The 12489-nt window shown below is 43.7% G+C and overlaps 1 protein-coding gene across 2 annotated transcripts in view; it reads right to left on the bottom strand.

The window, feature by feature from the left end:
* The window catches only part of PARN (poly(A)-specific ribonuclease), a 201624-nt gene that overhangs the window by 178058 nt on the left and 11077 nt on the right, over positions 1-12489 (bottom strand). For both annotated transcript variants that reach the window (XM_012453224.2, XM_012453223.2), the window contains exons 6-9: positions 10649-10709; positions 2713-2878; positions 822-887; positions 51-89 (exon numbers count right to left, since the gene is read on the bottom strand). In XM_012453224.2, the coding sequence (XP_012308647.1) occupies positions 51-89; positions 822-887; positions 2713-2878; positions 10649-10709 (332 nt within the window). The remainder of the gene's footprint in view (positions 1-50; positions 90-821; positions 888-2712; positions 2879-10648; positions 10710-12489) is intronic.

The raw sequence follows: 12489 nt of genomic DNA, 5'->3' as shown, positions 1-12489 counted from the left end.
TTAAATCCTGGGTCCTCCACAGAGCTCCTCCATACAACATAAATACTTACTTCCAGCTCAAAGTCTGATAAATTAGTTTTCTTTGGAACCTATAAAAACAAAAGAAAAGGTATTGATTTTGGCTCATTAGAAGTAGATGTGAACTCATCAAGCATTTGCTGAGAAGGATTTCACTTTAAAAAGAGACTTCATTAGAACTGACAGGTAATTTGCAAACAAAAATAGGTAGGTTATTTGAGGTGGGGAGAATTCCTCATCACTTGTCTTCTAAGATTTTCTTTAATATTATTATACTGCTTTTATATAAGAGGTAGAAGTTCTTACCTAATCAAAATATTGCTTCCTACAGCTGCATAAAGAGTTTAAAGTAGACAGATACATTACAACACTTTGTGAAGCTCCTTACAAAGTAAAAAGAAAAAAAGACAGTCACATTATTGACTCTTTGAAGTGCTAATGTTTTTTGAACACAGAGAGAAATTAAAATGGCAGCAGTAGCCTGAAAGTGAATTCTTTCTTCTGAAGCCTTCATGTGTTAAGTGCTCCTCAAGGCCAAAGTAATTATGCCACTTTTGGGCATAAGTCAAGGTTGCACAACAGCTTTCTCCACTCCAGGTACAAGACAAAGCATTCATTCAGTGTCTCTGTATACACAGTCTGCCTCACTGTGTAACGCTAAAGTTAGTGTTTAATTCTTGAGAGCATACCAATAATAAAAAGACTATTTATAAAGGTGTTTTAAAAAGACTAGATGCATCAAATGCCACAAATCATCTACCTTTCTAAAAAAAGAACATGCAAAAATGTTCAGGACAACTAACCCGGTACATGGCTCTAAATCCAAGTTCTCGTTTTCTTCACTTTGCAATAAATCTTCTATTTTCTCTCTGAAGAATTAGAATAGACCATGAATCATCAGTACCTTTAAGGAATGAAGTCATCAACCAAGAAAATAATCACAACCGAAACCAGTCTACATAAAGAACATGTGACAATGTAATTTTACCAAATTACCATGGAACTTTAAGTTCAAAGATTTTTTTTTTTTAATGCTTTATTTTAGGCCAGGCACAGTGGCTCACACCTGTAATTCCACCATTTTGGGAGGCAAAGACAGGCGGATCATGAGGTCAAGAGATCAAGACCATCCTGGCCAACATTGTGAAACCCGGTCTCTACTAAAAATACAAAAATCAGCTGGGCGTGATAGCGCATGACTGCAGTCCCAGCTACTCAGGAGGCTGAGGCACAAAAATCTCTTGAACCTGGGAGGCGGAGGTTGCAATGAGCTAAGATCATGCCACTGCACTCCACCCTGGCAACAGAGCGAGACTGCATCTCAGAAAAAAAAAAAAAAAAAAAAGCTTTATTTTGAACCAAGCAAGCACGGAATCCCAGTACTTTGGGAGGTCAAGATGGGAGGATCATTTGAGGTCAGAAGTTTGAGACTAGCTTGGGCAACATACTGAAAGCCCCTCACTACAAAAAATAAATTTTAAGAATTAGTTGAGCATGGTGCAGTGTAACTGTGGTACCAGCTACTCCAGAAGCTGAGATGGAAGGATCACTTGAGCCTGGGAAGTTGAGGCTGCAGTGAGCCATCATCGTGCCACTGTGCTCCAGCCTGGGCAACAGAGTGAAACCCTGTCCCAAAAAATAAAATAAAAAATATTTATCTGGCATATTTTTTCGGGGAAGAGGGTTACTGCACTTATTAATTAGTGACAACTTCTCAAGGACTTGACAATACAAGTGATTTAATTTTTGACTTTCCCAGTAAAATGGTTATCAGCATAAGCATTTTATATAGCAAGACTAGACACTTGTCCAGCATCACATCTGCTTGTCGGAACCTTTACTGCAAGCAAAGAGAATATGGACATGCTGCAGGCTAGATGGGCCTGATCCACTCCAGCTTCGAGGACATTGGACATTGGCTGTCAAGTATTCAGTCCACGCAAGGTTTAGAAGTCAACTGATTAGCATTTAAAAAACAAGAAAAGGGGCTGGGCAATGGCTCACTCCTGTGATCCCAGCATTCTGGGAGGCCGAAGCAGGAAGATCCCTTGAGCTCTGGAGTTTGAGATCAGCCTGGGAAACATAGTGAGATCCATCTCTATTAAAAAAAAAAAAAAGTCCATGCAGGTCACCACAGACTGAAATCTATTGCCTAGTGACATGTAGCAAGTCCAAGTCCAAGTACAATACACAGAAATCTATTTACAATTTGCTGCTGTTGCACAAATTTGAATATGCTGGCTAGACACACTGGCCTATGCCTTTAATCCTAGCACTTTGGGAGGCTGAGGCAGGCAGATCACTTGCGGCCAGGAGTACGAGAATAGTGTGGCCAACATGGCAAAACCTTGTCTCTAATGAAAATATAAAACTTAGCTGAGCATGGTGGTGCATGCCTATAACCCAGCTACTCAGGAGGCTGAGGCATGGGAATTGCTTGAACCTTGGAGGCAGAGGTTGCAGTAAGCTGAGATCGCACCACTGCACTCCAGCCTGGACAACGGAGCGAGCCTCTGTCTCAAAAAAAAAAAAAAAAAAATTTTTTTTTTAATATGTCACAGTGATATCCTGCCATTCACAACATCACACCTGTGTGTGTACTATGTTTGTACAGCACAGGTTTGAGATATAAATGCTTGTCATGCCCCAACATACAGCACACAATGCACATTTAGTTTTAGTTTAGGAACTTACACCACTTGGTCAATAAACTTCTTTTGATCTTCAGGAACCATGACAGGACACTTTGAAGTGTTAGGAGAAACGTAGGATAGAGCTCCTGCACCATTCGCCTGTGAACGTTTTTCATCATACTGCTCTCTTAACTGTCTTTCTTCTTCCTGATTTAAATATGGAATCCCTAAACATGATTTTAAAAAGAATCCATTAGCAGAAGTAACTGTTAACATAAAATTTGTTTAACAAACCAGAGTCTAAATTACTCAAGAAAAATTTACCATATTTAACTACATCTCAAAAAATGAACAGAAAGGCAAGTGATTTTGAAATGTGTTTATTCATTCATTCATCCATTCATTCAGTCTTCTTTCAAGAAATATTTATCTGGCACTCATGCTGTGCCAAAGCATTATGTTAGGCACTGGAGAATAAAGAGTGACAAGATGATGCATCCTGCTCTGTAGTGAAGGGAACTACTTCTGACAAGATGATCAGGAAAGTCAGGGAAAACCCAAAGGATGAGAGTAAGTCAGATACGAAATGAGCTACAGAAGAGTCCTTAGGGTAAGGGAAACAAGTATGAATACTCAAGTGAAAACGGCTTTGACTGTTTCAGGAGCAGCAAGGAGCCAGTGTGGCCAGAATGTCGTGAGCAAAAACAGAATGGTACAGCATCAGCTTGGACACAGTATGGCACAAGATTCTGTAGACCCCCACAGGCTGGGATAAGATATGTATGTTAGTCTAACAGTGACTGGACACCATTAAAAGATTTTAAGCAAGATAATTACTTTATCTGCATAATGCTTTAAAGGCCATGAGGACTACTCAGAGTGGAAGTTAGGAAACAAGTTAGGAGCAATTTTCCAGGCGAGAGACAAAAGCTCAGATCAGAGGTCAGCAAACTTTTTGTTTTATTCCGTTTTGTTTTGAGACAGAGTCTCACTATGTAGCCCAGGCTGGAGTACAATGGCACAATCTCAGCTCACTGCAACCTCTGCATCCCAGGTTCAAGCAATTCTTCTGTCTCAGCCTCCTAAGTAGCTGGGATTATAGGAGTGCGCCACCACATCCAGTTAATTATTATTATTTTTTTTTTTTTTTTTGAGACAGAGTTTCGCTCTTGTTACCCAGGCTGGAGTGCAATGACGCGATCTTGGCTCACCGCAACCTCCGCCACCTGGGTTCAAGCAATCCTCCTGCCTCGGCCTCCCGAGTAGCTTAGATTACAGGCACGCACCACCATGCCCAGCTGATTTTTGTATTTTTAGTAGAGACGGGGTTTCACCCTGTTGACTAGGATGGTCTCGATCACTTGACCCCATGATCCACCCGCCTCGGCCTCCCAAAGTGCTGGGATTATAGGCGTAAGCCACCACGCCCGGCCCATCCAGTTAATTTTTGTAGAGGTGGGGTTTCACCACATTGGCCAGGCTAGTTTCGAACTCCTGAACTCATCGCCCGCCTCAGCCTCCCAAAGTGCTGGGATTATAGGCAGGAGCCACCGCCATCATGCCTAGCCAACAAACTTTTTCTTAAACAGCTGGATGGCAAATGTTTTAGGCTTGTGGGCCACATGGGGGTCTCTGTCGCAATACTCAACCCTGCCGCCGTGGCACAAAAGCAACCATACACCAAACGTACATGTATGCGCATGGCTGTAGTCCAACCAAACTTATTTACAAAACAGGCAGCTATCAGTGGGCTATTGTTTACAACCCTGTCATAGGCTATAGAGATGGCAGGGTAGATGGAGACAGTGATTTTCTAGACAGAAGAGGTAACACTTAATGATATCCGGGAGATGAAAGATAAAGGGAAAGGCAAAATAAAAAATAATACCTTGCTATTTGGTTCACGTAACTGGGAAAATGATAGGGCTACTAACTGATGTGAAGACAAGAAGGGGAAAAATAGGTTTTCGGGGTCCAAGGAGTGAAAATCAAAAGCTACCTTTTGGACCTACTATTTTTTTTTCTTTTTCTTTTTTTTTTTTTTTTTTTTTGAGATGGAGTTTCGCTCTTGGTACCCAGGCTGGAGTGCAATGGTGCGATCTCAGCTCACCGCAACCTCCGCCTCCTGGGTTCAGGCAATTCTCCTGCCTCAGCCTCCTGAGTAGCTGGGATTACAGGCATGCGCCACCATGCCCAGCTAATTTTTTTTTTGTATTTTTAGTAGAGACGGGGTTTCACCATGTTGACCCGGATGGTCTCGATCTCTTGATCTTGTGATCCACCCGCCTCGGCCTCACAAAGTGCTGGGATTACAGGCATGAGCCACCGCGCCCAGTTTTTCTTTTTCTTTTATGAGACGGAGTCTTGCTCTGTCACCCAGGCTGGAGTGCAATGGTGCGATCTCAGCTCACTGCAACCTCTGCCTCTCGGGTTCAAGCAATTCTCCTGCCTCAGCCTCCCAAGAAGTTGGGATTACAGGTGCCCACCACCACACCTGGCTAATTTTGTATTTTTACTAGAGACAAGTTTTCACCATGTTGGCCAGGCTGGTCTTGAACTCGTGACCTCAGGTGATCTGCCCGTCTCAGCCTCCAAAAGTGCTGGGATTACAGGCGTGAGCCAACACACCTCTCTGGACATTTAAAATAGTCTCAGGGGATACACAAATTAAAAGGTACAGTTACAAGCCTATAGCTCAAGAGAAAGGTGTTAAAATATAAATTTAGTTATCATCGGGATATGGGTGGTATTAAAAGTCATGAGGGCAGGGCACGGTGGCTCACACCTGTAATACCAGAACTTTGGGTGGCCGAGATCACCTGAGGTCAGGAGTTTGAGATGAGCCAGACCAACGTGGAGAAACCCCATCTCTACTAAAAATACAAAATTAGCTGGGCGTGGTGGCACATGCCTGTAATCCCAGCTACTAGGGGGGCTGAGGCAGGAGAACTGCTTGAACCTGGGAGGCGGAGGTTGTGGTGAGAGATCGCACCACTGCACTCCAACCTGGACAACAACAATGAAACTCTGTCTCAAACAAAAAAGAAAAGAAAAGCCAAGGGAGGCTGGACGCAGTGGCTCACACCTATAATCCCAGTACTTTGAGAGGCCAAGGAAGGCAGATCACTTAAAAGGTCAGGAGTTTAAGACCAGCCTGCCCAGCAAGGCGAAATCCCCTCTTTACCAAAAAGTACAAAAATCAGCCAGCCATGGTGACACATGCCTGTAGTCCCAGCTACTCAGGAGGCTGAGGTGGGAGAATCAAGGGAACCTGGGAGGTGGAGGTAGCAGTGAGCCATGATCAGGCCACTACACTCCAGCCTGGGCGACGGCGTGAGATATCATCTCAAAACAACAACAACAACAAAGCCATGAGACACGCAAGAATTTTAGAAAGAACGACGAACATGAAAACCACCATTGGTCAATAATAATTGCCTGATGTAAGAATTCTCAATGGACACTAAAACTAACTGGCAAAAAACATGGTCCAAGTTAACATCACCAGTAATGGGACAAATGACAAATGTGCCTCATGGTATGATACACTGAGAAGGATACAGACAGAGGAGAAGCAGGGAAGGCAACAGATAGTGAAAAAGCAATGGAAGTCAACAGATTGCTGAAATAGGTACTACAGCAAGTGAGTTATAAGTACAAGAAGTAGTGCTCTCAAAGAAAGAAATATTAAAACACTAAAGACAACAAATGAGGCTAGGAACAGTTCATGCCTATAATCCCAGAGCTTTAGGGGGCTGTAACAGGAATACTGCTTGAGACCAGGAGTTTGAGTCCAGCCTGGACAATACAGTGAGACCATCTCTCCAAAAATGTAAAAATTAGCTGGGCATGAAAGTATGCACCTATGGTCCCTGCCACACAGAAGGCTGAGGTGGGAGAATCACTTGAGCCCTGGAGGTCAAGACTGCAATGAGCTGTGAATGTGCCAGTGCACTATAGCCTGGTGACAAAGTGACACCCTGTCTCAAAACAGAAAAAAAAAACAGATCATAAGCGAGAGGTGCAGTTTTTGACTTTAAGACCCATGACACTGCCATTGGTACAGAGGACTGAAGAGAGACAGAAGAGACTGCTGACCACCTGGTCAAGAAACAGACCAGAGCATTTGCTGCTTATCCTTGTGGATACTGAAGTCACCCAGAGAGGGGCAGGGGTGGAGAGAATGATAATGCACCAAAGCCAAGGCTATGATGCACACTGCACTTATAGGAGTCAGCACAGAGAGGGGCTGCAGAGCTGGTGACAGCCCTGAGAATGGTGGATCCTGTATAAAAGAAAATTCAGGTGTCTGAAGGTGGCATGGGGAAACAAGGAGGACTCCTAGCACAGTTTGGTCAGAGGAAAACAAGAGTGAGAGGGAAAACTACCAAGGATAAGGAAAGCTGCAGGGGGAATCCAACAAGGAGTCACCTGGTTTCCTTCTAGACAAGGAAATCAAAGGAACTTGAGAGAACACTACTGGAAGAAAGGGTCCTGATATTTTTACAGAGCCTGAATGGAAAGGCTTGAAAATGGAGAGAGATGAGGGTCTAAGTCAGATTTAGAGAGTATCAACAACAGCATGGGATGAGGCTTGGTAATATGGATAACCTGGGAGTCCTGACTGTTGTGACTAAAATATTCCAGGGCATGACTATACAACAGGAGAAGGCGGCATATTCCAATCTGGCTGCTTTTCTTCATTTATGAAAACAAAACAACAAGTCAGAAACTATATAGATAAAATGGTTCTTTCAAGAGATGCCTGCACTAGTCCAATACAGTGCTCTAAATGCATTTGGAACTTCTATTTTATAATGGCTTTCAGAGTCAAGTATGAGATGAATAAAAAAAAATTTGGGCCGGGCGCAGTGGCTCACGCCTGTAATCCCAGCACTTTGGGAGGCCGAGGCGGGTGGATCACGAGGTCAAGAGATCGAGACTATCCTGGTCAACATGGTGAAACCCCGTCTCTACTAAAAATACAAAAATTAGCTGGGCATGGTGGCGTGCGCCTGTAGTCCCAGCTACTCGGGAGGCTGAGGCAGGAGAATGGCTTGAACCTAGGAGGCGGAGGTTGCGGTGAGCCGAGATCGCGCCATTGCACTCCAGCCTGGGTAGCAAGAGCGAAACTCTGACTCAAAAAAAAAAATTTCTTTCCAATACCCAAACTGTATTTCACTGCTGGTTCAGTCACTATGTGAAGCAGTTTTGGCTCAAAAAAAGTTTGTTTTTATTACCCCCAAAGATCAAAATCAACAAAAATTAAGATGCAGCACCACTGAAGCAATTAGTAAACAATATGGGCCGGGCCTGGTGGCTCATGCCTGTAATCCCAGTACTTTAAGAGTCAAAGGTGAATGGAATATTTGAGGTCAGGAGTTCAAGACCAGCCTGGCCAACATAGTGAAATCCGTCTCTACTAAAAATACATAAATTAGCTGAGCATGGTGGCATGAGCCTGTGGTCTTGACTATTTGGGAGGCTGAGGCATGAGAATCACTTGAACCCATTAGGCAGAGGCTGAAGTGAGTCGAGATCATATCACTGCACTCTAGCCTGAGCGACACAGTGAGAATTTGTCTCAAAAAAATAAAATAAGCCAATATGGCATGGGTACTGAACACCTTGCAAAGAGGTTCTGCTGAGAAGAGGAGAATTCATTTGAAGGCCATGTACTTTTTTTGAAAAAATGCAGTATTTTTGTCGGGTTAAACCTCCTTCCTTCCTTCATTCATTAATTTTACATTCCCCATGGGGAAAAAATTTATGTAAATAATTAAATTAAAATATTGACCTTCTACATACTTAATATCACTGCAAAAACCACAGTCTTTCCCAAACACTTTTAGAGAAATAAACGAAGAGGAAGAAAAACCAATCTGAAACGCTCTGATGTCCGGTACTCATGCACCCATTTATGCATCAAATATTTGGTGGTCACCTCCCTGATACAGAAGGAAAATCATGCATGCAAGGGGATGTGAACTGAATGAGACACAGTCCCTTCCTCAGGTGCTCCCCAGGCCATCCCCCTTGCAAGTCAGTCATTATCAATCGTGCAGTCTCTGCACTTTGCTTCTCTGATGAGAAACTAAGAAACAATCTCCAACTATTAAAAAAGCAACAGGCAGGTCGGGCACGGTGGCTCACGCCTATAATCCTAGCACTTTGGGAGGCCGAGGCAGGCGGATCACCTGAGGTCAGGAGTTCAATCCTGGCCAACATGGTGAAACTGCGTCTCTAAAAAAAAGTAAAATAAAATAAAAATAAAAAAGCAACAGGCGGCCCGACGCTGTGGCTCACGCCTGTAATCCCAGCACTTTGGGAGGCCAAGGCAGGCAGATAACGAGTTCAAGAGATCGAGACCATCCTGGCCAAAATGGTCAAACCCCGTCTCTACTAAAAATACAAAAATTAGCTGGGCGTGGCGGCGTGCACCTGTAGTCCCAGCTACTCGGGAGGCTGAGGCAGGAGAATTGATTGAACCCAGGAGGCGGAGGCTGCAGTGAGCTGAGATCGTGCCACTGGCACTCCAGCCTGGCACCCGGCAACAGAGTGAGATTCTGTCTCAAAAAAAAAAAAAAAAGCAACAGGCAGGCAGGGTGTGGTGGCTCACACCTGTAATCCCAGCACACTGGGTGGCCAAGGCTGGTGGATTGTTTGAGGACGGGCGTTTGAGAGCAGCATGAGCAACATGGCAAAATCACATCTCTACAAAAAATAGGAAAATCAGCCAGGCATGCTGGTGCACAGCTGTAGTCCCAGCTACTCATGCAGGTGAGGTGGGAAGATCACTTGAGCCCAGCAGGTCAAGGCTCCACTAAGCTATGATTGTACCACTGCACTAAGCCGAGGTGACAGAGCGGGACCCTGTCTCAAAAAAATTAAAAATATTTACTGCCAGCAGAGGTGTTATAAAAAATAAACATGCTGGGCACAGTGGCTCAGGCCTGTAATCCTAGCACTTTGGAAGGCCAAGGTGGGGGAATCATAAGAGTCAGGCGATCAAGACCAGTCTGGCCAACATGGTAAAACTTCATCTCTACTAAAGATACAAAATATTAGCTGGGTGTGGCAGCACACGCCAGTAATCCTAGCTACTAGGGAGGCTGAGGCAGGAGAATCGCTTGAACCTGAGAGGCAGAGGTTGCAGTAAGACAACACTGTGCCACTGTACTCCAGCCTGGGTGACAGGGGGAGACTCCATCTCAAATAAATAAATAATAAAACAAAAATAAACATACACCAGTTGGAAAAGAGGGTTTTCATTACAGCATCACTGGAATATAGGACATTTGTAAAGTACACACCTCTTGCAACACTGTTAGAAAATAAGGAAGCATTCCCCACAGGTGGTGAGTTAGGCCACTAAGTCACACCAGTGGTAGAATAAACTGCACTCAATAAAAACAGGAGTTTGAGGCCAGGCACAGTGGCTCATGCCTGTAATCCCAGCACTTTGGCAGGCCGAATAGGTGTATCATGAGGTCAGGAGTTCAAGACCAGCCTGGCCAACATGGTGAAACGCCGTCTCTACTAAAAATACAAAAATAAGTCAGGCGTGGTGGTGGGCACCTGTAATCCCAGCTATTCAGGAGGCTGAGGCAGGAGAATTGCTTGAACCTGGGAGGCAGAAGTTGCAGTGAGCCTAGACAGCACCATTGCACTCCAGCCTGGACAACAGAACAATACTCCGTCTCAAAAAAACAAAAACTCAGGAGTTTGAAAGACCTTATCAGAGTTAAATGAAGTTGCATCTATTCTACTGTTCAGTTCACGTGTGATTATGTTTTTTTCTTAAATAAAAGGTCACAGTAAGCAAGTTTTTAAAAATTCTAAGGCTGCCCATGTGTACTGGCTGCACACGTATGCTGGAACTCTGAGACTGCGTCTCGGCAGGCACAAAATAATAATTCTCAATCAAGTCCAGACCTACTTCCCAAAGACATTTTGAAGGTTTATAAGCTCTAAAGATAGGTCACACATAATCTTACCATTGCGAAAAACTTTATTAAAATCAAATCCCTGGCTTGCTAGAAAGTCAATGCTGGAGCTCTGAAACAGAAAACACAACACACGTTTTGGGGTGGTTAGTGGAAGGAACATAAAGAGACGCAGAGAAGTAACTCAGGCAAAAAAACAAAGATAATCAGGCAAGGAAGCAAGGTGCAAGAGTTCACAATACAAGGAATTTCTACTCCACAAACCATCCATTAACTTGCTTAAAACATCTGGGCTCTTCTCCTTTATAGGTTACAGAACAAACATCCTTTATTTCACAATTTTTTTAAAATAGAGACAGGGTCTCCCTATGTTGCCCAGGCTGCTCTCCTGGACTCAAGCGATCCTCCTGGCTCAGCCTCCAATAGTGCTGGGATTACAGATGTGAGTCACTACAGCCAGCCTGCTTCATAATGTTTTTTAAAAATCCACTGAGTAGACCAGGTGTGATGGCAACACAGTGACATCCCATCTCCAGAAAAAATTTAAAAATTAACCAGGCATAAAAGCACATGCCTGCAGTCCCAGCTATCCGGGGGCTGAGGTAGGAGAATTGCTTGAGTATGGGAGGTCAGAAGGTTGAGGCTGTAGTGAGCTACCAATATGCCACTGCATTCTAGCCTGAGTGACAGAGTGAGAACTTGTCTCAGAAAAGATCAAAAGAAGTTCCCAATAATAAGTCTTACTAAGCAAATGTATCTCGAACCTAGCATGAGCCAAAATATGTTCCCAGAATTAAATAAAAACATTAGACTAAACTGTATGTGGTAGCTCACACCTGTAATCCCACCACTTTGGGAGGCTGAGGTGGTTGAATCGCTTGAGGCCAGGAGTTTGTGTGACCAGCCTGGGCAACATGGCAAGACCTCAGTTGAAAATAATAATAACGAAATTATTTTAAAATATGTATATATTAGGCTGGGTGGGGTGGCTCACAGCTGTAATCCCAGCACTTTGGGAGATGCAAGTGGGAGGATCGCTTGAGCCCAGGAGTTCAAGACCAGCCTGGACAACACAGGGAGACCTGTCTCTATAAAAAATTTAAAAATTAGCCAGGTGTGGGGGTTCCCATCTGTAGTCCCAGCTACCCCAGAGGCTGAGATGGAAGAATCAGAAAATCATTTGAGCCTAGGAGTTTAAGTCTGCAGTGAGCTGTGATCACATCACTGGACTCCAGCATGGGCAACAGAATAAGACTCTATTAAAAAAAAAAAAAAAAAAAACACTGTATTAAGTAAACAATACTACAGATGAAACACAAGTATGGCAAAATTATGGAGTTCATACTAAAATGAATTTAAGAAATCAGTATTACTGGACAGGTGAGGTGGTTTATGCCTGCAATCCCACCACTTTGGGAGGCAGAGGCAAGTGGATCATGAGGGTCAGGAGTTCAAGACCAGTCTGGTCAAAATGGTGAAACTCCGTCTCTACTAAAAATACAAAAAATCAGCCAGGCATGGTGGCACAAACCTGCAATCCCAGCTACTCAGGAGGCTGAGGCTGAGAACTGCTTAAATCCGGGAGGTGGAGGTTGCAGTGAGTTGAGATCACATTACTGCACTCCAGCCTGGGCAACAGAGTGAGACTCCGTCTCAAAAATTAAAAAAAAAAAAGTGAAACTCCATCTCAAAAAAAGAAATAATCATTATTATAGCTACTCTAATTTTATCTTGGCCAAGTCAGAACATCAGCAGGCTACACACCTGAATCATTTTAACCTGGTCCCTTTACTGTACTGTACTTGGATATTATGCCATCAGTCTAGATTGAAGGACAATGTAACCAACAGTACCATTAAACTTATCACAGTACTGACTTTAGAGATATGACT

This window comes from Aotus nancymaae, unplaced genomic scaffold, assembly GCF_030222135.1.
Source record: "Aotus nancymaae isolate 86718 unplaced genomic scaffold, 86718_ANA_hifiasm-v0.15.2.pri h1tg000049l, whole genome shotgun sequence".
In the NCBI taxonomy this organism is placed as follows: Eukaryota; Metazoa; Chordata; class Mammalia; order Primates; family Aotidae; genus Aotus; species Aotus nancymaae.
The sequence above is the reverse complement of the archived record's forward strand: the minus strand, read 5'-3'. Positions and strand labels throughout refer to the sequence as shown.